The sequence below is a fragment of the Haliotis rubra genome, unplaced genomic scaffold (assembly GCF_003918875.1).
Source record: "Haliotis rubra isolate DU_JTF1 unplaced genomic scaffold, ASM391887v1 Scf867, whole genome shotgun sequence".
NCBI lineage: Eukaryota > Metazoa > Mollusca > Gastropoda > Lepetellida > Haliotidae > Haliotis > Haliotis rubra.
Genome location: NW_025767598.1, coordinates 193,632 through 220,206, shown reverse-complemented (window position 1 = coordinate 220,206; position 26,575 = coordinate 193,632). Strand labels below are relative to the sequence as shown.

Here is a 26,575-nt window from a genome sequence, read left to right as displayed (position 1 = left end):
AAGACACTGCCTTTAAATCTATGAAGTTGAGGTATCAGCACAACATCATTCAAGATACTGCCTTGTGGGAGAATCTATGAAGTTGAGGTACCAGGACAACAACATTCACAGGGGTGGAAATAACCCATTGCCCCACGTCCGAGTCCAGTGTTTTTTTCTGTCAGGCAAGCAAATTTGTATATCACACTGTACCGGTATCCAGTTGACTTTCCAATGTTAATTATGTTGTTTATGTAAAAAATCAACAGAAAACGGTCGCTATAGTGGAAAAATTATCAGGACAAGTGATTTTACATGTGCCACTGTACCGGAGTACTCTAGCAATTTTAAAGTTATTTCCACCCCTGATTCAAGAGGCTGCCTTGTGGGAGAATCTACGAACATCAGCACAACAGTACAACAACATCAGCACAACCACATTTGAGTCAGAGTTGTCACACCACCACACATCACTAGCGCCAAGGATGCACTACAGCACTGGCCTCCCTTCACATAGGAGACTTGCATGGTAGACTCTTCCCACCTGAGTTCTGTAAACATTGGTGTGGCTTGACACTGGACATGCCATGAATTTATAAGCAGTCAGTGTTTACTGTGAGCCAACACTGTCTGGATGTCAGAGGTATCCACTGCCACCCAGTCTCTCACCCAAACACACTGCTTACCTCACAATGGATCAGCTATAAAACACATCCTAATGACCCCCGGATCATGAATTTCACTGATTACTGGTATCTACTTTCGGTGATCAGTACCAACAGTATTTAATTTCACTGATCATTACTTATAAGCACTCACTTTCAGTGATCAGTACGAATACTGGCATTCACTGTCAGGATCACCGCCATATAGCTGGAATATTGCGGAGTGTTGCGTTAAACAACAAAGAAAACTTTCAGGATCAGTACCAACAGAACTCACTTTCACTGATCAGTGCTAATAGTTTCATTCACTATCAGTGATCAGTACCAACGGTACTCACTTTCACTGATCAGTGCTAATAGTTTCATTCACTATCAGTGATCAGTACCAACAGTACTCACTTTCACTGATCAGTGCTAATAGTTTCATTCACTATCAGTGATCAGTACCAACGGTACTCACTTTCACTGATCAGTGCTAATAGTTTCATTCACTATCAGTGATCAGTACCAATAGTACTCACTTTTGCTTATCAGTACTAGTACTCATTTTTACTGATCAGTATTGATACTGGCATTCACTGGACCTGATCAATACGAATACTCACAAGAATAATACTCATTACTAGTATTCAGTTTCATTTATCAGTATCAATACTTTCATTCACCATCAGTGCCAATAGTACTCACTTTCAATGATCAGTACTGGTATTCACTTTTTGTACATCATGTTTGTACATGATGCAATAAACAAAAAATTCGGTAGGTTTGCAGTACAAATTCTCAGCAGGTGACAATCTTTTCCTCTATACCATTTATCTGCATTACAAGCCACTGTGGGTATTCACTTTCAGAGATCAGTACTAATGGTACTAGTATTCACTGTCATTTAAATTTAATAATTAATACTTGTATTTACTTCACGTGTTTAATACTAGAAGTATTCTCTTCCTGTGATCAGTACTGGTCATATTCTAGCAGTATTCAGTTTGTCAGCTTATGCATGTAATGATGTACTAGAAGTATTCTCTTCCTGTGATCAGTACTGGTCATATTCTAGCAGTATTCAGTTTGTCAGCTTACACATGTAATGATGTACTAGAAGTATTCTCTTCCTGTGATCAGTACTGGTCATATTCTAGCAGTATTCAGTTTGTCAGCTTACACACATGTAATGATGTACTAGAAGTATTCTTCTTCCTGTGATCAGTACTGGTCATATTCTAGCAGTATTCAGTTTGTCAGCTTACACATGTAATGATGTACTAGAAGTATTCTCTTCCTGTGATCAGTACTGGTCATATTCTAGCAGTATTCAGTTTGTCAGCTTACGCATGTAATGATGTACTAGAAGTATTCTCTTCCTGTGATCAGTACTGGTCATATTCTAACAGTATTCAGTTTGTCAGCTTACACATGTAATGATGTACTAGAAGTATTCTCTTCCTGTGATCAGTACTGGTCATATTCTAGCAGTATTCAGTTTGTCAGCTTACGCATGTAATGATGTACTAGAAGTATTCTCTTCCTGTGATCAGGACTGGTCATATTCTAGCAGTATTCAGTTTGTCAGCTTACACATGTAATGATGTACTAGAAGTATTCTCTTCCTGTGATCAGGACTGGTCATATTCTAGCAGTATTCAGTTTGTCAGCTTACGCATGTAATGATGTACTAGAAGTATTCTCTTCCTGTGATCAGTACTGGTCAGATTCTAGCAGTATTCAGTTTGTCAGCTTACACATGTAATGATGTACTAGAAGTATTCTCTTCCTGTGATCAGTACTGGTCATATTCACTTAATGTCATCAATACTAGCAGTATTCAACAGTACTAGACATTCTGGAAGTATTTTCTCCACGTGATCAATACTTTGTATGCACTTCATGGGCTAGGCTGATCAATGAGATGGTCCACACAATTACAAATCTATCCGTGTGAAGTATATTACAACACACATTTAATGTCTCCAGTCATTTTGTAGTGTTGACTGTTCTAACAAGCACTGCCTCAATCTGGAAGGATTTATTTACCCACCATTCAATATTTCTATAACTGAAACTCACCTGATGGGCTGTATTTCTGTATAAGCCTAAAGCTATTTCAAACACATGTAAGGAGCTTCAGAATAGAATCGATAATACTTTCTGTCTATTCTTAGTGTTTCCAAATTTCAAAGGATAATCATGATAATCGCATTCTAAAAGGAGGTTGGGTTGGCTCATATGAAGTGATATCAGGTTCCATTGCTGGACTTCAATACACAGCATGAATCTATTTAGATGTCATTCTGTCGCCTGGCATAAAAGATATCATGCGGAAATGACTTAGATAGACATCATTAATCAGCCCTGGTTTGCATGGATACTTTCTCAATTTTTCTATGGGCAGTGATACCAGATGGCAGGTTTGCAAATGATAAGCATATGCAACATTATAAAATAATCAGAATTTATCATCCAAACGTAAACAACTGCAGTGAGTTAGGCTGGCCGTCCAGTGATCGCTGCACGTCCACATTACAGACTGGGTAATGGTGGCATGGTGGGCGAGCTGTCTAAGGTGCCAGGCTAGTGATCCAGCAAGCTTTAGGTGCCAGGATCGAGCCCACCTGTGACAGGGTGTAAAACCTTGGAGTCAACTTTCTGTGCAGAGTCTTTCAGTGTTGTCACAACCCCTAGTGTACAGTACACAACCCTGTGCACTTAAAAGAATCCTCGAATCTGTTGGTATATGACCAGATGGTGGCCACATGAATACGTGCAAACACCCAGTTGTAGGTACAGCAATGTGCAGTAAAATGGACAATGTACTGTGACTATGTGTCCCAGTCCACCCAGCTGTGAATGGGTGCATCGTAAGGATGGGAAAGCAACAATAACTTGGTGCGCCTAGTGGCTGCAAGAGTTGTATGCTCCCCAAGAGTTGAGATTGATAATATGATGTGCCGTTGAGATTGACATCCAATGATCGAGGGGAAAAATACCAGTGCCTTGAGCATGTACTAGTTGCATGGATATGTGTGTTATATAAATATCCTATAATAACTCAAATAGCTCCTGCTAGTACTAATATCATGACTGCCTCTCCAAAAAAGACTTTACCCCTTCTACAGGAAGGAATCTTTAATAGAGTGAGTGAGTTTAGTTTTACGCCCCACTCAGCAATATTCCAGCTATATGGCAGCAGTCTGTAAACAGAAGTGAGAATCATGGATAGCAGGACGCCATCTTCCCAGTGAGCTTATGCAATCAAATTGGCAGCCAGCTACTCTTGACAGAGGCTATACCACCTACATCCCAACTGACTTCACCTGGAAAACAAGCACATGCACATAGCAGATTAGAGGAATCACACAGCCAAGTGTCAATGAACCCAACTTGAGCCATCTCTGGACCTAAAAGGATCATCATGAGTTTCCTCTCCTAAACATCATGTGGTGCTCCTGAGCTGCCAATCATTATTATCTGACATTACCACAACAACAAACAGAATTATACTAAACTTGGCTTCCCGACCAGAGCATTTCCAAAGTTTCTCCTCACCATGTTGATACAGCTCCCCTATCAAATGTTTCTGCCCAACTGAGTGATTTAGGACTCACCTGGAAGTGTGGAGGTACACTTGGTTGTCAATACGCTTTAACTTTTCTTTCAATAATTAATCAATTTATTAATTGTTCTTGTATGGAGGGAAAGACATCATAAGATATTAATACATCAACTACCTATCTCACCCACATTTAGGTACCTAGAGGCAGATTCACACTTACAATAAATGGGTCTGTTCTGTGAACTGAACCAAATAATACAGGTGCCCTATTCATCTTGTCCATTTCCCACAATACCTAAATATAACACCAATGGTCAAATAAAGATATGTATAATATGACGTATGTTTCTTACAATACAAACCACAGTACATTAAATAAAACAATAAGCCTGGTTTCAAAACTTATCTGAAGTCATTTGGCTACACTTCATTCAGTTAAGTTGTCAACCTTCTCTTGAACTCTTCTACATGCTATCAGACTGTCACCAACCCTAGACAACTTCAATATCTCATTTAATTACATCAATTCCTACAATTGTATCACTGCTAGATTCCGCCTTCCTACTCATGAAATACCGTACCATCAAAGCTACTTTAGATCAGACACTTAGTGCTTGGAGTATTTTAGCTTTATAAATTCACTCATTATTATTATTATTATTATTGTGAGTATTTGAACCTAAGATTGAAAGCTATTCGGTTAATGTCCTTGTCATAAGCCCGACATTTAAAGTCTTAGTTCCTGCTATCTCTAGACTTACCAGCCAACTTCAAGGGTGTACCCCACTAGAACCACCGCTTGGGTGAATTCAGTACAACACAAAGCGGAATCATACTTAATATCATATTGTGATGTGTCACAATGCAAAATTAGCCTTGACCACTGTGATTACTGACAATATGTGAGTGACAATGTCTCCCTGCCGTATGCAGCTGTCTGTGATTTCCTCCATGCTACACCCCATGTATGCTAGTCACAGACACTTCCATGAGGGGTGGTGTAGGGCCTACTGGTTAAGGCGTTCGCTCGTCATGCCGAAGACATGCGTTCGATTTCCCACATGGGCACAATATGTGAAGCCCATTTCCTAACTCACTCACTTCCATGACTGAAGAGCATCTAGGAGTACATCCTTCTGTTGTTTTACATACTGGTCTCCACTGTTGCTGCACCAAAAGTACAGCTACTACTCTAGTCACACCTTCAAGATTGATTGATTGAGTATGGTTTTACGCCACGTTTACCAATATTCCAGCAATATCATGACAGGGACACCAGAAAGGGCTTTACACATCGTACCCATGTGGGGAATCGAACCGGGTCTTTGGCGTGATGAACAGACACTTTAACTACTAGGCTACACCACTGCCCCTTGGCCTTCAAGAACAATTGACTGAACTTGATTTCTATCAGTTGACCTTGTTTTGGCTGTAATATGTACACCAAGTTATGAACTTACAACACTAACGGTTGTCAACATGTTTCTTATCACACTATTGTATATGGGTGATGAATTCAGAAATAAAACACTGACCAACAATTTGGTCACTGTGCTCACACTCAGGACATCATGTATGCCACCACTATTTATGGTACTCCCGATCCTACACTTGTCATATTACCTACACAGTTGACACTTTCTACTGTCAAGCTTGGAACCAATCAACATTACAAACATTGAAAAAATATCATTCATTTTGATGACCCTGGGATCACAGACCATGATCTATTACATGGTCTCTGCTGGGATCACAGACCATGATCTATTACATGGTCTCTGCTGGGATCACAGACCATGATCTATTACATGGTCTCTGCTGGGATCACAGACCATGATCTATTACATGGTCTCTGCTGGGATCAAAATCAACAAAACCCTGCAAGTTCAAGACAAAGAAAATACATTAAGTTTAAGAACTGCACCTGGCCTTCCACTTAACCAAACTTTCTCCTACTGACTTTGCATCAGAACTATATGAAAACTTCCCAGTAAGTCTGACAACACTTTGGCAAGTCTAGATCCCTTCAATTTCAAGAAAACAATGATATTCTCTTGGTTCTAGTTCATATATTATATATACATTTCACATATCATATATATAAACATACTGGTCATATAAGACAGGGGACGTGTCAGAGGTTTTGATGCACTAATGAGCTAATGAAAATAATGAACATCATAATGAAAATAATGTTTATCACATAATAATGGATGACCTCCCCCAGGTCTTGTACAATTTTACATGACCCACACTGAAAACATACATTACAAAAGCACTTCAGTTTATAATGTAAAATTTCCAATTTACCATGACTATCCCCAAATACGTGTAATGTATTTAAGACCCTTGCCTGGTTCCCCCTATAAAAAATGACCGGTCCTTTGAAAAAACAATTACCCCACATGACTTCTTAAAACACTTTCATTTTAGAGACAAAATGTTAGTCTACTTTCAGTGATTACAGAATTAATAATTCAGGTTCCTTCAGGTAAGCTCCCAGTACAGTATATGAACTCAGGAACCAATTTATAGGACACCTCAATGTTTATGCTTTATTAAAAATAGTGCATTAAGGCAAAAAAAATATGAGTGTTTACAGTTTCCCGACTGACCCCATCATAAACCTCCCGACCCAAAACTTTTTTTCTCGTTTTTTTAAAAGACGGCGAAACATTTTGCTATCCCAACAGTAGGTACTCCCCAATGTTGGGGGCGACCATATGTGACCTGTGCTCACTTACTCTTGTTTTTCATAAATGTTGACTATAGAAATGTTGATGCTTCAGTTATTAAAATTTTAAACTGGTTTCCCCTCATTTCTTTTAAAACAGGTAACTGATATTACATAAATAAGTGATTTTTTTAAAAATATGTAAGTGCATTAAAAAGAAAATGTAAGAAAATAAAAACATAAACCCTACCTATCGACCCTGTTTTATAATTTCATGTTACCCTAAACACACATATATTTATTTTTGGTCTAAGGCAGATAGGCAGTGGACTAGTGATGATAAGAATTAAAAAATATAGTTATTTTATTACTAGCATAGGACTCCTCATTGTTCATACTTAATTCAGAATAGTGCATATGGCAGACACAAAGTGGACTAAGTGACAAAAATAATTGATATCTAACCATGTGAACTGACCAAGCTCAGGTCAAACTTGACAAAACCACTCCTCGACTGACCATGTAACATTTGAATAATTTCATACTATGACGACGTCTAACAAATCATTTGCAGAACCTTACCCAATACCACGCAACTAATTGCTCAAAGCAGAAATCAAGCAAAGGCTGAGACTTGTTACAATGTTATCATCTGTGGGTTACCTCACTGCCAGCTGACTGCTCCAGCTGATTGCTGGAATAGTAAGGTCATTCATGTGGAACAAAAGCTCCTGATATGCTCTAACCGTTATGTATAGAGTTGTGTGCTGAAGACTCCTACCTCCTTGGTAGTAATAGGCCTACTGCAATTCATGAGGTCACCTGCATTTATTTAAAAACATTTCAATTTTCAGGCAGGTTAGTGAAAATATGACAAAAGATGGTATTTTCTGTCTAAGCAGCTGGAATAGAGCTCACTTCTCCATTGCCTGTCTACATTCCACTGGTCTATTTTGAGTGTTCTGTTTATAACATGGTATGGCATGGAGTTTCATTACTAACGAAGGTTGTTTGTGCATGGGTAGATGGACGCTGACACGCCCACCTATGTTGGTTGATGGTGCATCACTGTGACCACACTTGAACAACAGCTGATCAACAACTGCACCTACACCGGCTGCTGATGTCGCTATGCTGTTCACGCACATTCCATCTCCATGAAGAGTAAATTCCATGAGGATAAACCACCACTATCTCACGAAGCATGAGATATGATGGCAGGCTATACAAAACAAACACAATAACTGCTGTGTGTAATCTTTCAAACGCTTCTTCCAACTCACAAATATCGATCTGGGAGGCGAATTCAACACTGACGACGTAAGATCTGGGTCACATCGCGAAACATAATTTCGCGACAGTCACCAACTCGCAGCCGGCAACTGTAGCTCGCCGCGGCGACATGCGACAACAATTCACTCCTACTACTTACCCCGACTCTTGTCTTTGTAGTACATCCATGCGAGACCCAGCTACAGCGTATCCATATTGAGTGCAAGGGGCAGATAGGACCATTTCAACACACACAGTTTGTGACTTGCAGACCATAACAAACCCGCTTCTCTTCCTCTCGCATTGAAGAGTTCCGAATTTCGCGCACTGGCCAGTCGTGTGTGACGTCATAGACTTGGGGTTTGCACCAATATTGTCACATTAATTATGTAAATGACCACTTTCCCCATTCAGTATCATGGCAGCAGCATAGCTAACAGGAGTGATGGCCCCGTTGCTTTTGTTTTCTTATTAATTGGGCAGGCACATCATTTATCAACCTCACCTGGCTGGCTTCCTGCAGACGTAGTTATCGAAATCTCTGGTGTTAATATTTTGTGGAACCTTACAACTCAATATTCATATACGAGACTTATATGCATGTACTTCAACACAGATAGTATTCGGACGTTGGCCCAACGTTGGCAATGTTGGCAAAACCATTGCCAACGTTGGGCCAACGTCTGAATGCTATCTGGGAAGCGGCTACAATAAGGCAAAATCCGACCAGAACATTGTGGGTGAATTCTAAAACTGTAATGTTCAATGCTTATTAACAATTCATAACCTTTAGAATAGTATTTTCATCTCATGAAAAGACAAAATTTACACTGTTTATTAATGAGTCGGTAAGCGAATTTTCTTTAATTTTCTACCGCTTTTTATGGAAAGGGGAGACGAGTGGATTTCACATGTGTATGATAGACCACCCTCCTCATTCAACCCATTCATTAATTACTACACTAGCTGAACATTATCTAGTCGTTGAAGATCAGAGATGTCCTGTATGTCCTGATCCCGGCTGAAACAGATCGTCATCAATCCAGGCTTGCCGTAGGTGGTCGTAGTTATTATACAGACCCCACCATCAAACTGGAACATTTATGATTTATGTGACACCATAACACAAGCATATTTAATAATGATCCAACATTAAGATATTTTACGGCGACTCATTCAGTGCATCATCAGAAACTCTCCGGAAACCATATCTTTCATTAGGCCACGTTCCGAGCGTACATGCGTCTCAATTATTATCAATACTTCTGTGCATAATTTTGTATCGAATCAAAAGGTAACTACAGGGTGCCGTTGTACAAAGCGATCTTAGCGCTGAGGTGATCGTAACTCCCATACCATCCCGTACCATACCCGGACTTGAGACTGGCGTAGCGCTAATGTTGCTTAGTACAACGTAACACTGATCAGTTAACTACATGTATGGTAATGTAAGCGAGGGCTGACTGGGTAAGTCGCCTGACTTTGTGTACTGGTCATTAGGTGCTTGACTCTGAAGGTGTGGGTTCGAATCCCGGTTTGGACTCACCCAAACAAAAGTACTAGAATCTGTGCTTTACTGAGAAAGTGTAATCCCAAATATTAACATGTTACATTTTGACTACTTTCTAAATGGCATAGCTTTCGGCCATGGAAGCAGTGCCATTTTACACTTGCCAGAGGGGTAGTCTGTGTTCTTGACTACCAGTTGTCTGAGTTTTGTGGAAGCCACGGTGGCTGAGTCAGTTACCTGGCAATTGGGTACCTGACTCTGACAGTGTTGATTTGAGTCCAGGATTCGACATATGTTACAGTTGACCACTTTCTAAATGACATTGTGTATTCATAGCTTTCAGCCGTGGAAGCCGTGCCAATTTACACTTATTAGACGGGTACACATCATAGGCGGATGCACACACGGATGGGACTCTCCAGCAAATGTACTAGAATCTGCACTTTTCTGAAAAAGTGGCTTCCCAAATAAAACGTGTTACAATGTATACATAAAATGCTGCGAATGGTTCAATATATGAAACACGCGAGTGAGTGAGTCAATGTAGTTAAAACAAATCCTCGCACTGTGAGTGTGTCCTTGTACATAATGTAGTGTCCTCAATGCAGGTCAGTCAGTGTATATAACAACGATTCTCTGTGTCGATACGTGTATGCAATATACGTGCTCACAGTGCGAGTGAATCGATGTATAAAACAAATATGCACACTGTATACGTGTTGATTTGTGAATTAAATTTACATGGTCAAAATACGAGTGAGTGTAGAAAACATGAGTTCACGCCATTTAATCGATTGGGTCATATCCTATGAAACTATTACGTTCTGAGGAAGTTAGTCTGTCTCACAGTCCCTGAACCATATTATTTTTCCTACAGCCTAGCCCTACCCGCAATGCTATAAATGAAGCAAGTCGAGATTTCTCCAGGTTCTGAATCGCTGGTCTCCCTGGGGCTCCTTTTCAATTTAAAAGGGTTTATTTGTTACAATCAAAATTACCTATATTCAGAGACTAAGCGTTAGTCTATGAGGAAGTAAGAAAGTGTGTTGTTGAGCGCAAGAACAGACACCAGTAAATTAATGCTTGAAACATGCAAAATATGGTCAATCCTCTCATTTTGGATGTATTCTGACGAACAATTTATGCATGCCGTTTAAATTGGTGTAAAGTGAGTGGCTAGAATTATCCAACTGTAACCGACACCTTGCATGTTTATAGTAATGTACGCTATCATCATTGTAGTCTGTCTCACAGTCCCTGAACAACATTATTTTCCCTACTGCCTAGCCCTCTCTGCAGTGCTAAAGCCCTAAATAAAGCAAGTCTAGATTTCCTCTGGTCTCCCTAGGGCTCCTTTTCAATATAAATGGGCTTGTTTGTTACTATCCAAATTATATATATTCAGAGACTAAGCCTTAGTCTATCATCATTGTCGCGTACACGTTACGTCACTGACTGGTTATAGCACTATGATACTCTACACATCCTCCTATAAAGCAATCATACAGGCTAATTTAAGGATATGTTCTAGACTAACGCTTATTCTCTGAATATATATATATATATATTATGTTGATAGTAACGAACAAACCCATTTAAATTGAAAATAAGCCCAAGGCAGACCAGAGATCCCGAACCTGAGGAAATCTAGACTTGCTTCATTTAGGGCTTTAGCACTGCAGAGAGGGCTAGGCAGTAGGGTAAATAATGTGGTTCAGGGTCTAGACTAGGATATGTTCTTGAAAGAGAATCTACTCACGCTTAAAATCGATCAAAGACATTACGACGCATAAACTACACCACGAGTGTCCCTGAAAATATAACACTGCGATTACACGTATGTCTAGTAATTAGACATGTCAATGAGATATGCGCTTTTTGGTCCGAACTAGTAGGCATACCACAGGTTGGCAAAATAATAGACGACTGGAACCAAACTTGGAGTCATTCCCCCAGATCGATTTCATTCGGGAACTATCGTACATATTCGTCGATGGGATATTCACACCGTTGACAGAGATGTCCCCATCGAGCCATACACGTATTAAAATATTAATATTAAATGTAAATACCAAAGCTATCACTGTTTACTGTAGAACTACAACCAGCAACGGAGGTCACATCATATTTCACCATCCTAAACACCATCTTCTAAGCGGCGTAAAAACAAACTCACACACTCACTCATGAGTTAACTTTTAATTTATTCAGTAGTCAGTGGTGGTGGTTAAAGCATTCACGTGTTACGTCGAAGGACCGGGTTCGATTCTCCACATGGATACATACAATGTGTGAAACCTATTTCTGGTGCCCCTAACTGTGTTATTGCTGGACTGTGGGTAAACTTGCGTAAACCATGCCAACCAATTCTTTAATAGTCACTGAAGCGTACGTAAAATATAGTCGTAATTGTCTTGCAAAAATGTGTCTGGAGGAAACGTGCCTCACCCTCAAGATCTTATGGAAATTCTAGATTTAAAATTCCTGTTACAAATACTGAAATAGTTCCTAAACAGAACCATGTTTGTCGTAAATACACCCGACAAGATGGATCAGTACATCAAGCTCTGTGACTTTGTTAATTACTCGTTACCGTATCCCGGCGCGACAGACAGGATCACAGCATGTTGTCCATATTCGACTCTGTATGATAGCAGGAATCTTACTGAGTGGGCGTGAAACAGAAAAACTGTAAAAGTTCAATTATGTATGTTATATATTTCATGGTATATCATAAATGTTTCATGTTATCTTCGATCGTCAGAGGCAATCAAGTTCGCTTACCGATCATCAGCTGTAGGCCTACGAATGTGTTTGGAGCAGTCTAAGTAAACTTAGTCTCAGTACTATTCGTTACACTCCTCTACAGTATAGTAGGGTAACGAATAATACTGAGGCTAAGTTTACTTAGACTGGTGTTTGGAGAGGACTGAAGTTTGAGCTGTTATCTTAATAGCTACAGGAAGTGCTTTGATTTGGGACACCTTAGGAATTACTTTTCTGTAACACCTATAAAACGCGGTTTTAGTGAAAATACATGACATTGTTTACATTGGCTTATTTCAGTTGGTTGTATTTGATAAGTGCCGTTTCGTTCTCACATTTTTAAAATATTGATAGGCGTCTTGTTTGTGTTGAGTGTTATATTTAAATGATATAGAAGTATATCTCTAATAGAGATAAATATGAACTCAAAATATTTGCACTGAAAGATTATTGCCAAGCACTGTATATTACAACAAGCATAGCAAATACCAGAAATGTTTGATTTAAAGCCATGAAATTATATTTTATAAGTAACCATCGGAGAATTAGTCTTCAATATGCCATGCTTGTGGTAAGAGGCGACTATAGGGATCGGGTGGTGAGGTTCGCATACTTGGTTCATGCTTATCCTAAATGCGTATAGCTCGATGCTCATGTGTGTCACCGGATTGTCTGGTCCAGACTCGATTATTTACAGACCGCTGGAATATAGGTGAGTGCGGCGTTAAACACACAAACAAAAACTAAGAGAAATTGGAAAAGGGTCTCAGACGTTCGACATAACTGCACCCAACACAATCCGTTGCACTGTATAGTATGTATTCTTAACTAAAGTACTGTCGGAAATAGAAAAACCCTGCCTTGTCAGCTGAGATAAGATAATCCTTTAGGGGAACTAAACTGGAGAAGTAAAAGGCATGTCATAACAATTTACAAATAATATCCAGTCCTGTCGATCTTCGAGTGGTCATGCTACCTATATATTTTGAGACATTTGAAACGGCTGATTTAAGCTTATTTTCTATGGGTATCATACTCTTTAACATGTCTCAACATAAACTTTATTAAAGAAAGACACTTAAGATGTTAATCAACAGATAAGGCATATTCAACACACATGAAAACGCATAAAATACCTTTGAGATGACCCCATGTGCCTGTTGGCGGCACATGCATTTTATGCCAAGTTACATATGTTATATTTGGGATTAAACTTTCTTTGTAAAGTACAAATTCTAGTACTTTTGGGGTTGAGTCCCATTCGGGATTTGAACCCACACCCTCAGAGTCAGGCACCTAATCGCCAGCACACAAAGTCAGCCGCCTTACTCGCTCAGCCACCGCGACATCCAGGTAAGGCGGCTGACTCATATCATATGTAATATGTAATGTTACTTAGTGAGCTATGTTTCAAGACCAGTGTCGAAAGGTGTCCGTCTCGAGCAACCTTCAGATCAAAGGACACTTTAAATATATTACACATTTCCCTATGTATACAGCCTTTGTTTAACTCGGGACCACTTTTGTAACGAAGTTCACACACGCAGTTGACATCAATATAAAATCAATACGGTTGTATCATAATGTACTAACGACGTAGCCATAACATATGGCTTTGTTAGTTTCCATGGCGACGGAAGGAGGCTATATAGGTCTACGGATTTATGCATGTGTGGTAAGTTGTTAAGCTTTTACACGGCCACATTCCATACCCGGGAATTACACATATGGGGACGGAGAGTAAACGATTTCTATGACTCCAAACATGATAAGTACACACTACTTCACATAATGTGGGACTTTTGTACAGGTCACATTAACACACACAACTGTCAAACCAACAATTCTAAAAACAGTCCATAGAGAGAAGTTTGACTGGAATAATGTTTAGTGTATCCTTTATTGGTTAAATTATGATAGCAGAAATAATCTTCAAACATTGGGTCCTGGACCGGTACTTAAACATCGGGTTGTTGTCTATCTACTGGCAGCGTGGGGGATTTTTTGCAGAAAAGGTATTGGTTTTCTATGGACCACTTCGGAATTTCCTCAACATTATATTGAACGCCGTGATGCGACTGAAATACTGTTCAGAAAGGTCTACAGCCTAACGAACACACTGTGGAAAATGTCTCTGTGCAGCAACATCAAACTTGACACCATCACCGCCACAAGTTTTAGTCATTATATGAGTGATTCACACACTTCAGTCGTTCATCGACCGCCTCCGTGGTGTAGTGATTATAGAGCGTCCGCCCGGAGAGCGGAAGGTCACGGGTTCGATCCCCGACCGCGTCATACCAAAATACGTTAAAATATGGTACTTGTTGGTCTCTGCCCGGCGCTCGGCATTAATGGGTACAACAAGGACTGGTCGGCTCGGAGTCAGTATAATGTGTCTGAGTGGGGTATTCATGCTTCACTGCGGTGTGGTATCTCAGTGTGCTAGCACTATAAAACCAGCTTCAGTCTGGGCTAGTACAAGCAGCTGCACATACACATACACACGCATGCACGTCGTCATATGAGCGAAATATTCTCAAGCTCGACGTAAAACCTAATTTCACCTCACCTCAGTCGTTCATCCATCGCGAGTTAGATGCTGACTATATATGACGAATAGGTTATGCACCACGTGAATCTAACCAGTTTCACAGCCACTTAGTGAGTCGTGTTAAACAGTATTTCAGTTATGCGCGTTAGAAAGGCCGGAAGTGACGTAGGTCTCAAACGTTTTACCACATTGGTGAAAGTCACCAGCAGTAACCGTAACGTGGTGCTGACAAGTCTAGAAACGAAATCGGGGTGAAACGGGATTTGTAACAACCATGCCATTAGGTTTTACTACTGTCATAAGTGCATGGTCATAAACACCATAAAAGATTTAATCCTCTCGTTAAAGGAAGGAAATTAGTCGTATTATAAGGTACAGTTTATTGCATTTTAACATAATTAATATAGGAGAAGTCTCAGAACACATCAACAGATTGCAAAGAAAACTCTAACTCTACACATGCAAACTACTCACATATGGGTCTGAATTAACACAAACATCACTAGAAGCTTTCAACGGGACACACCCTATATTTTTATGATATGATCACTGTGCATGTGATTCAGCAAGAGAACCTCACTATCCACCTCGATGTTACAGTGCCCACAAATGTACATGGGGCTTGTTGAAGGACTTGACTGTGATAAGTCGTCAGCCTGAAAATATGGGTCCATATTGTACAACCCACCTTCTGTGTCATAGTTTGTATCTGCAATAACCTCTTGTTTGATTTCATGCAACTTCAGATGTGCATCTTTCATTGGTGGAGGATTATACGATACATCACTGCATCCAGGTTTGTGTTCACGTGAATCAGGAACCATTGGTTGATCAGGACGCTCGGTTTCTATAGCTGCAACCTTTTCAATGACATGCTCATCGGAGTTACTGTCATTTAGTGGGGTTGCATAGACCCAGTGCTCATGACGGCTTTCTCTGGTCAACGAATCCCAGCACCTTTCGCTGTACATCTGCTGAGTCCCTACCTGCTTTCTGCCTTCTGAACTGTGTGCATTGCGTTCACTATGGGTATAACTGGACAGGCCTTCCCTCGCATATATGTTGCCTGATTCGCGAGGAAGTCGCGGTGTGTAGGACGGTAATGTAGACACTCCATGTATGAAAACCCGAGACATGTCGCCCTTGCCATGGCCACTTTCTGTGCTGTTTGACCCTTGTTGCATTGGACTTGTAGCGCCACCTCTGTCCCGATTCTTCAAAATGCTTCCAATAGGTGGTAACTTTGTATAATTCTTCACAGTGACCATATGCTTATGTCTTTCTACTGGCACATTAGCTTCATATTTCTTTGCTCGAGCCATCCTGGATAGTTTAGTTGTTGATTTGGAGTCACTAGACACAGGCACTCTTTGTGCACAGCCAGATATTTTGTTGTAAAACACATATCCTTCTTGAAGAGAAAAGGTGATCAAAGCGTTGGAAGCATGCAAAACATTTGGATCTTCGCTGTGAAAATCTTTAGTCGGTAGTTTGGGACGGTCGTTCATGGATAAAGCATACCGCTCTGATGAGTCTAATTGAGATATTGACAAGCAGCCCTGACTAGCTTGGTGTTGATTTCCTAAGTGTAAGCCTTCATTTGATAGTTTGGGATGGTTGTTCATGGATGAAGCATGCCGCTCTGATGACTCTAAATGAGGTGTTGATAAGTAATCCTGACGAGCTTGGTGTTGATCTTCTCTGTGTAAGCCTTGATTTGACAATATGGGACAGTCGTTCATGGATGAAGCATGCTGCTCTGATGATGACTCTAATTGAGATATTGACATGCAATCCTGACGAGCTTGGTGTTCCCAAAGTGGCCAAGGTGCACACACGAAACTATTTGGAGATGTTGTAACAACGCTCCGTAACAGCTCAGAGGAATTCACACTACAATTCACAGGCGCTGTTCCATCGCATCCACTCACTGACAGACAGATGGGATTCTGAATGTTGCTAGCATTAGCATTAAACCTGACATGCACATCGACAATACCGCTTCTACTTGCAGTGCATGTCACTGGTCGGACGATTGATTGCTGCTGACTATATCGCTTCAGAAGCAGAGAAAAAACCGAAGTTTCAACATATCTCCGCCATTCAGACCTTTCAAAAACCGAAGTCTCAGCATGTCCAAGTCTATGACTTCGTCCTTGTCGTGGTTCTTGCGACAACATTTTTGCTGGTGATTGTGTAGATATTCTGTCATGTTGGAGAGCTTCTTTGGCATGTTGATCTTCCACGACTGGCATCTCTGAAGTCTTGTTTTCCTCCAAATTATGAAACAATGTGGTAAGACACAATCTCCAAAGAATAATTTAACCTTTCTTCCAAATCACAGGACACACTGTAATGCAAATTCAAATCTGTTCAAACCTGTCCCATGCTGTGGCGATTTTGAACACATATGACATGGACATGAAGTATATCTGCAATGGAAGAGGGTGGTATAATTTGTTGTTATTCGTTACAAATATCATACATGACACTTTCAATGTCAGCACAAACACACTTACTGAAATCCCAAAGACTATAACGTATCACTGATTCATGTGAAGCATACTCCCCTGATGATCCATAATCTACAAATCTATTTTCCATGGCCCGGTTGTTCAATACTCGGTTATCTTAACCGCCGGTTAACTCCTAACGGCCGGTTAAATCCTCAACCGGCCGTTAGGTAACCGAACGTTAAATATCCGTTGTTCAAAACATGGTTAGTCATGCCGTTAGCTAACGTCGCCGTCAACGTTTAACAGTGTGGTTAACGTCACTGGTTAGCTTCCATATATCCCATAGTTTTCTGTTTACTTCCGGTTTACCAAAAGTGAAACGCAAAATGTCGCCTGCACCCCAAGGAAAAAGAGAAGTCGAAATTTCTCTGCTGACGAAGAGAATGTAATCCAGTCAATGGTTGAGGCCAACTCTATAGTTTAATATAGGCATGCGAATGTCGTAGCGTTACGAACGTTTTGTATTGGAACACAAGGTTCCAGCCGTTTGCATAATGTATATTTCACAGACACATGATCCCAGCTCTGTGTGGGACTTACTTCAATCCCAGCAACAGAAAAGACATTTTAATGAAAAACTATAGCACAGCTATAGGTAAAATATGATGAATCGATGAAAATAATATTAATATTAGAAGCATGTTGTCCGTGGATAGAAAATGTATAAATATTGCACAGAGTTACGCTTAGACGGCTACAGTCTTAATTAATCTTTGAATTCCCACAAGATCTATCGCTCACATTTCACTCCTTAAATAGCGTGAAGGTGCTATCAATATCATTTATTAATTATTTGCCAAGTCTGTCAAATATTGTAACGTATGAACACACATTGCCAAATCTTTTAACATCAAACAATATAGATGTTGTGTAATTAATAACATTAGCTTTTATCTGAAATATGCATTCAATGCCAATAGAATCTTAATATGTTACTAGCACCACGTGCAAGTAATCAAACTGTAATTGTACTATAGGCCCGAGGGCCAACGCTGCTGAATATAATCGATCTTATATCCGACCTTACTTTTGACAGGAATCTCATGAATAATACTGTGCAATATCGTCATTATCTGAACGCCTTCACAGACGCATATTCCGGAAAGATGTCTTGAAAAACATGAAGCTGCATCTAATTTATAGATGAACATAATTTCCTCGATACTCATTAATCAGATAAACCTTCATTTAGTTCAATTCCCAAGTGACTGCAGAAAATGCATAATTCTTTTTAATGACTTCACGGTCGGAAAACATATATTATATTTCATAAGTGTATTATAGAACGCTGTAGTAGATGAACATAATTTCCTCGATACTCATTAATCAGGTGAACTTTCATTTAATGCATAGATAGTTCTTTTCAATGTCTTCAAGGACGGAAAACATGTATTATATTTCATAAGTGCATTATAGAACGCTGCAACGATTCGGCAGAGAAATACTATTGTGCCATAGTATTCCTTATATGAACCTATCAGTGTATAACATTAGCATTCAGATATTGTTATAAAATAAGTTAAAAATTCCAAATATTATCGTGTAATATGACAAGAGATAATGTTGTGTTCGCTGTGACAAAAAGGTTTCGATATTCAAATATAACATTTAATCAAAGTGACTACAAAGTAGGCCTGCATATCACTCACAACAGAAATAGATACATAATAATGTTTTGTTTATTTTCCTACACATCAGTTGCGAGAGCAATGTTTATGCTAACTAAGTTTTCATTAATGAATACAGAATTTTTAAAAGATGATTTGCTTCAATTAAAACATTCGAAGAATGAAAAAGAAATTAGGCTTATTGCTTAAATGATTAGTAAAAATATAATTAAAATCCATCTCTGGGAAGGTATGCCAGACGGACATATCAAAACAAAATCGGATAATTACTTGGAGTATAGACTTTCAAAAATAGCATATTAATTAACAATAATATAAGTTTTTTAATAAAATCACTAATAATTCTGAAACGTTGCCGATAAGCCTGGAATCGTGTTCAGATGTTTTCATAAATACACTCACACGAACGCCCAAGTGCACTTTGCGCCCTATTGGATAGTGTTTACAAAATCACGTTTCGCGAAGGCCGGTATTGAAACGCCAATTACATCACTTGTATTTCATATTCATATATGATAAAGTTTTGTGATATAAAGATATGTGTCGATGATGTCAGTAACATCGATTATAGTATAACGACTATTTTTGTCTGTGTGACATTGACCGAATGGCAAATAATCGACCAATTTATCTCGAGAATAATTGACATTTTAAAAGTAAATCGACACTTGCTCAAGTTTCCGCCCATAAACCAAACAAATTGTAGAAACTATACATGTTTACAATGTTTTACACATTACCAATTGTGCTGACATTGAAGGATTCTCAGTTGAAAAAATACGAACGAATTGTTGGAAGAGTCTGTAAAATTCCCAAACTCTACACAAACAGGAACAAGCGTGGTTGGATGCCTCTTCATGAGGACGACGAAACGTAGTTAATATTGTCAATGACAATATCATCTGTATACAATATCATGGATAACGGTAATGTATTCAGATTCCGTTATAATCTCTCGTGCTCAAGATCTGACAAACATAATTTTAATTCCATAATTTCGCAAGATGCAAAGATATGAAACATAATTCCATAATTTTGCCATATACTTTTTAATATACTGTTATAATTTTGATTGATATACGACATTGATCTGTTTGATTGGCATTTTAGAAGTTGATAGATAATAGACAATTATAATACTTTATGGATAACAACTCCTCTATTTATTATGATGCGACGTTTCGGTATAGCTTCTTATACCGTTGTCAAGCAAGAGTAAAGTAACACAGCACAGAACCGACTTATATACATATAACATGGATTAAGTTAGACAACATGGGGGAGTAATTATATACAGATATATTCAAGCTAAGTTTAAATTTAGAATAATATAATGTACCTTGTAGCAAATCCTGATTTCGATACTAAAATTTGAAAGCTGATTCATTCACATAGAACACTTTATGATCATTATAACTGTTACTGTCCTATTGGAGCTTAGTAGAACATTATGTCAAGTAGAGTTAACATTGGACGTCTGGCGTCCGTGGCGCCATACCGCAGTACCATATTTTTGAAAATGCATGACAGGATGCGTCGTACACTAGTCCCCTAGAGCTATACGTACCAGAGCATATATTTTGAGAAGGCAAGTAACATACATGTTTTTTTTGTCTTTTTCCAACTTTCCACCGTGAGATGCACCCAAGAGTTTCAAAGTTTCACTGGTCAATGCGTGTATATTTTGGGCAGGGGAGGCAACTCTTATAGCTAGCTATGATCGTGGTTTTTGAGGTATATTGATTGTCACACACATTGATATTCTACAACTTGTGTTTGACCAACAACTGTGCAAACACTAGAAGTAATTCAACTATCAAATGCAGGAACACAGATTACAGTCCGAGTACTTTACAATATTCTACGGCATCCTAGCTCAGTGAGTGTGTTCCACATCAATTTAACTGGTTATTTGTTTCATACTCTAATCAGTTATTAGCTGCCAAGTAATCATCCTAGCCACATTTTACACATAATTTACAAGATACGAAAGGTCACAGTTACCTTATTCAAACAACCAACATTACTATGGTTTGTTTGACGTCTGCCAGGCATACTTCCGACAAGAGTAGTCCTCCCTTTTATCTTATAAAATTAGAACGGAAATCACATGCGAATGCGGATTGAAATATGTAATGCTATTTCTTGCAGATAATTCAAGGTATATTGATGAGGAAACCATGAACAAATAAGATTAGTAAATAAGTAATGTAATGTTTCTAGACAAAATACACGTACGGTTGTGAATGGGACGGACGCAAAACGAATGATGTCAGAGTGTATGTGAAGACCCCCTAACCCTGAAGTGTTCTACAATAGCCAGAGTGTCATCCAGGGTCGTGTCTCTGGCAGCCAAACCGGTACTCTTCCTTATTTCAGTCAAGAGATTGGAAGCTACCAAACCCAGGTTACCAAGAACAATGGGGAGTTTAACAGCTCGGGATGTAAGCGTGGCATTCTGTAAGCTTTGCTTGCCTGGATCTTGTAAATAACATTATAAAAGGTACAGAGAATTCAATAATGTGGAAAAAAACTCCGCTTCTCTAGAACCCAGATATCTGAAACCTCGCCCACGGGACACCTTTTACGTCAAACGAAATATATTCTGCACAAAATGTTTCATTTATCTGGACAACTAGTTCCAGGGAATTCCAGTTCGTTCCAAAACAGCACCAAATACTATTAGTTACACGGTGTTTTGAAAGGATGTACGGGACTGTTAAGCCTTTTGTACTGTACACCCTTATACCTGTACGAATTTCTTACCCTTAAGATCTTTTTATTTAGCTTATCTTTAAACAACAATATTCAATCATCGGCAGAATGAGACGCAAAACGTTATTGAACGGTCATAAAGGGAGATAACTCAGGATGGCTTAGTTTTATGATAAACATTATTGAATTTGAGGTTTTGTTAAACGACAAGTGAAATTTTATTTTTTAGATGTATGTATTGACACAAACAAATACAAATAATAATGACACCAATCTTATTACTCTGTTTATACTCATAATTGTATACGCCAACTCTAAAATTTCGAAGCGATCAGCCGTTTAGCAGCCACATTCCATCTAAGGTCAAGGTCATTCGTACAACCCGTGTAGTGTGTCACATGACAGATTTGACGGGGTGTACGGTTCGTATACCCTGGCAAATCCACCTGCATGGTTTGGTATGCTTTGGCTACTGACCAATCAGAATTCGACAATATTCTTAGGGTAATAAACAGTACTGTGTCTAACTTACTGGGAAACGACCACGCTTGTCAATGCTCGTTTTGCTATCAACCGCATTAATAATCAAAGGGCTGGTATCATGTAACTGCAATGTTAATTTAATCATGTTACCACACCTACTGGTTACACACAATGTTAATTTAATCATGTTACCACACATACTGGTTACACACAATGTTCAGCGCATGTCAAGATGCATGTTTGTAATCATCTTTATTACTTATTTATTCAAAATTTCATACAATGTGGAGTACACTGATTTCGGCGTAATCGTCAGTGATCGACCAAATTACCGTTATTCACATCAACCAGTAACGGGTTGAAGGAGTATGAATGCACCCCGAAACGTCAAAATGTCGTTCAAAGACTCCATCAAGGGGTTATCTCTATTGAAAATTTTAAACGAACGTTAGTTGACAGAGAATGAATATATATATATATATATATATCTTAAATGCCATAATTTGACTCTTTAATGGGAGCAATTGTTGCGGCAGGTCAATCATATTCCAACATACTGTTTTCGCAAGAGAAATAGAAGAGGCGCGGTAAATTTCAACTCAAATAGCCTGCAGTTTTTATTATTATTATTATTTTAATCAGATATAGTAAACGCCTGCAACATTGCAAGATATTATTCCTGTTGTAGAAATGGTTTCACTTTCAGATAGAATTCAGACCGCTGCAACCAAATTCTAAGTGTTCTAGTTTTTTATGCTTTCCAAATGAATCACCGATAAATTGGGAGAAAATGTGCCTACAATTGATTACAATTTACAGTTACAATGATTAATCACTATCTATTCGTGTTTTATCCGACATTTAACCATTTATTTCACTGCAGGGATACGTGATAGATTTCGACCGATGTTTTTTGCATGGTTGTTTTGCTTCCGTAGAATTTAGGTGGCGGTGGTTACTGGCAAAACATTTATTTATCCGGCGTCCAAATGAAAACGTTCGATTGTAAATGATTCCGAATTTCAGACTTAACAGGTCAGATTAGTAAGCATACATCTGAGATTGTACCCGGACCCATTCCAGTTTTATAACCACCATCTTCCGAGACGCCATATACATCTGTACTACTGCTATAATGGCCAGTGTGATGTAATAAAAACAACACGCAATGGAAGCCAGGAGATAACGCATGTTTATATGAAGCCAAGCCAAGAATCGCGGACTGGCTTCCGAGGTGACGTAAGTAACAGTTTGTCTTTTTAAGGACAATGGCGTTGTTTATTCAGTGATCAAACAAAGTGTGATTGCAATATCCAAAGGCAAAGGTCTACTGTAAACTTCGTACAATGAGCTCCTTATGAAAACACGCCATTCAGCTACCTACATAAGCACCCGGGATATGGCTGCTCCCACGGTTGATTCTTTCCCTCCTTCACGTCAACAAACGCTCAGAATGGACTACCTGAACGTAGGTCTCAAAAGAAGACAGATGTCGTCTGCTGCATGTCACATGAGGTCTTCCTCCAGTAAAGTCTTGTCGTGGCTGGAGAGTAACATCGCGTCTATCGTATCCCCTGACAGTGATTGCTGCCTGTCGCCGGCTACCTGCTCTAACCACAACACCTCAGTGTTGGCAGTACTCAGTAAAATTCTAGAAGATCGTCTGCTGAGACTCAACACACGCAGAAGACAAATAGAACAGCGCGATGACGTCCTTGACGAAAGAAGACGAACAGTCGAAGCAATGGCTCTCAAGGTCCTCAATTCTTCCGGTGAGACCTTGAATCCAAACGACCTCTTTTTCCCAACTGCAACCTTTTAATGATATGATTAACTCTTTAGAGGGAAACATGATTTTAATGTTCATCTTTTTTCTAACAGGTGAAACGACAGATATGTCTGTGGTGTTTGATTCCTCCGGAAGCAGTGGGATCTCTGCGCACAAGTTGCTGACACTGTGTAGAAGTGGCGCCACTACGAAGTCAACAGGGAAGTCCCTGAAGCAAGACCAAAGCACACCTGCTGCTGTTGGTATGTGCCCTTGTATGTCCTCGCGCCTCAACTGTGTCTAAATCGATGCTACTCACACTTTGCTAAGGATCAAATCATTGATTCAACAGAAAACTATGATGTGGGGTCAAATTTGTTTTAAATATCTAAGCTTATTGTAAGCATGGATCCAAGTTTTCAGTATGTCATTTCATCTGGTGGATCCCATACCTGCTATTGGCAGGTGTTGTGTACTTATCAATGGCCCATGCCATGATTTACAAAATGGTTGATTGGGTGCCACGAAAACCATTTTTATAGTTACTTATGTATGAGGTGCATATGGATAGCTTAAAGTGGTTGTTTTCCTAAAGACGTGTTTAACAACCATATCATTATTTATCCAGTTTTAAATGGATACAATTTCAAATTATAAATCTACGTGATTATAAATCTTTGTGATCCAAAGTGTGAGTAGTATACAGTCCCTGTTAATATGCTTGGGGCGGTGGGGTAGCATAATGATTAAAGCGTTGGCTCGTCACGTCGAAGATCCGGGTTCGATTGCCCACATGGGTACATATGTGAAGCCCATTTCCGGTGTCCCCCGCCGTGATATTGCTGGAATGTTGCTAAATGCGACTCACACACTGTTAGGATTGTATAGTATAGATGCATGGTTGTGTAATATAATCTGCTGCCTAGGCCCACTTTCATTTGGCACCCGTACACAGTACATTGTTAATATTAAGTAAAACTACAAGCGTGTAACAAGTTTGGTTTGTCATAATTTGTCAATATATGTATGACATGTGTGGTGTTGTAGATGCGCCAAGACATGTGCCTTCTAGCCGGCTTCAGTCTACTCGGTCGGGTCCTCACGGGTGTATTCGGCCCCGCCTGGAAAGACCAGACGCGACCACTTCTACGTCGTCCAACGTCTACACACATACGACGGCTCCACCACCAAAAGACTCTCAGTTATACGAACTGAAGAGATACTATAAGAATGGTTACAGATGTACATGGTGCTGACAATTGATGGAGACTGCTCACAGATGCAGTTGGTGCTAAAACTGTGTTCTAGACCTGGCTCACAGATGCAGTTGGTACTGAAACTGTGTTCAAGACCTGGCTCACAGGAGCAGTTGGTGCTGAAACTGTGTTCTAGACCTGGCTCACAGATGCAGTTGGTGCTGTAATTGTGTTCAAGACCCGGCTCACAGGAGCATGTTGGTGCTTAAACTGTGTTCTAGACCTGGCTCACAGGAGCATGTTGTGCTGTAATTGTGTTCAAGACCTGGCTCACAGGAACAGTTGGTGCTGAAACTGTGTTCAAGACTTTGCTCACAGATGCAGTTGGTGCTGAAACTGTGTTCAAGACCTGGCTCACAGGAGCATGTTGTGCTGTAATTGTGTTCAAGACCTGGCTCACAGGAGCATATTGTGCTAAAACTGTGTTCTAGACCTGGCTCACAGATGCAGTTGGTACTGAAACTGTGTTCAAGACTTTGCTCACAGGAACAGTTGGTGCAGAAACGGATGGTGGCTGTGGTATTTTAGTCACACATGTTAATAGTTTGGTTTCGTTAAGATGGAGCTTGTCGATCAAATATTACATTTTCAAAAGGTGTCGATGTGAATAAATAAACACCCTTCTGACGCATGTGACATGTTTGTTTACGGTTTGTATGTGAAGGTTGATGTCCATGCCCAGGGTCACTAAGGGAGACAACCAGGGCCATCATACTTCGCATTTATTTTTCAAAACTGCAGCATGCAACATGCAACATTTGAATATGTTTACATATTGTTATTGGTTACATGTAACATAACAGACAAATGTATATCTACACCACACCTTTAAGTTACATACCTCGCATATCCGAACTGTTGACTGTTCCAGCATCTTCAGTGTTTACAAACGACTTCGTTAGCATATATAACAGCACAAAATATTGAAGGTATCAGTAAAAGAGACAGTATGACAATGGAAGGTGCAAGTGTTATGTTACATATGTACACATGTTGGTCTCTCTGCAATATTCCTGTACAATCACTTGGACTCCACCGCGTATCCATCGTCTCAACACTATCGACTAGGCCCCATCTGCACAAAGCGATCTTAGCGCTACTATGACAACAACGTAATGATAATAATAATGAGGTTACTTATACCGCACAATACTCCACACCACAAAGGGGCATGCTCAACGCGCGCACAAACACCACAACATTATTACCCCGGATAACCCAGGCTGCCTGTTAGGCGCT

The 26,575-nt window shown here is 39.6% G+C and overlaps 3 protein-coding genes across 3 annotated transcripts in view; 1 reads left to right on the top strand and 2 right to left on the bottom strand.

The window, feature by feature from the left end:
* LOC124263055 overlaps positions 1–8,427 on the bottom strand; it is a 113,360-nt gene extending 104,933 nt beyond the window's left edge. Inside the window, 1 exon segment of the mRNA XM_046697670.1 lies at positions 8,301–8,427. The gene's annotated coding sequence lies outside the window, so the exon portion shown is untranslated.
* A 6,926-nt stretch (positions 8,428–15,353) lies between these two features.
* Positions 15,354–21,165, bottom strand: LOC124263056. Its single transcript, XM_046697671.1, has 2 exons — positions 21,119–21,165; positions 15,354–17,402 (listed from the first exon to the last, which is right to left on the bottom strand). Exon 2 carries the CDS (start codon positions 17,223–17,225, stop codon positions 15,498–15,500), a length of 1,728 nt encoding a protein of 575 aa, XP_046553627.1. The 5' UTR covers positions 17,226–17,402; positions 21,119–21,165; the 3' UTR covers positions 15,354–15,497.
* A 2,473-nt stretch (positions 21,166–23,638) lies between these two features.
* LOC124263053 lies at positions 23,639–25,336 on the top strand. The gene is made up of 3 exons (XM_046697669.1): positions 23,639–24,084; positions 24,194–24,343; positions 25,128–25,336. The coding sequence occupies exons 1-3, from the start codon at positions 23,670–23,672 to the stop codon at positions 25,334–25,336; spliced, it is 774 nt and encodes a 257-aa protein (XP_046553625.1). The 5' UTR covers positions 23,639–23,669.
* Positions 25,337–26,575: the final 1,239 nt, after the last annotated feature.

What these genes read in the sequence shown, in the direction of transcription:
- LOC124263053 (XM_046697669.1), top strand. Translation starts at nt 23,670, where the DNA reads ATGAAAACACGCCATTCAGCTACCTACATAAGCACCCGGGATATGGCT. An exon ending in CAAGGTCCTCAATTCTTCCG is followed by an intron (nt 24,085 to 24,193) that starts GTGAGACCTTGA and finishes TTTTTCTAACAG; the next exon opens with GTGAAACGACAGATATGTCT. An exon ending in AAGCACACCTGCTGCTGTTG is followed by an intron (nt 24,344 to 25,127) that starts GTATGTGCCCTT and finishes GTGGTGTTGTAG; the next exon opens with ATGCGCCAAGACATGTGCCT.
- LOC124263056 (XM_046697671.1), bottom strand. Translation starts at nt 17,225, where the DNA reads ATGCCAGTCGTGGAAGATCAACATGCCAAAGAAGCTCTCCAACATGAC.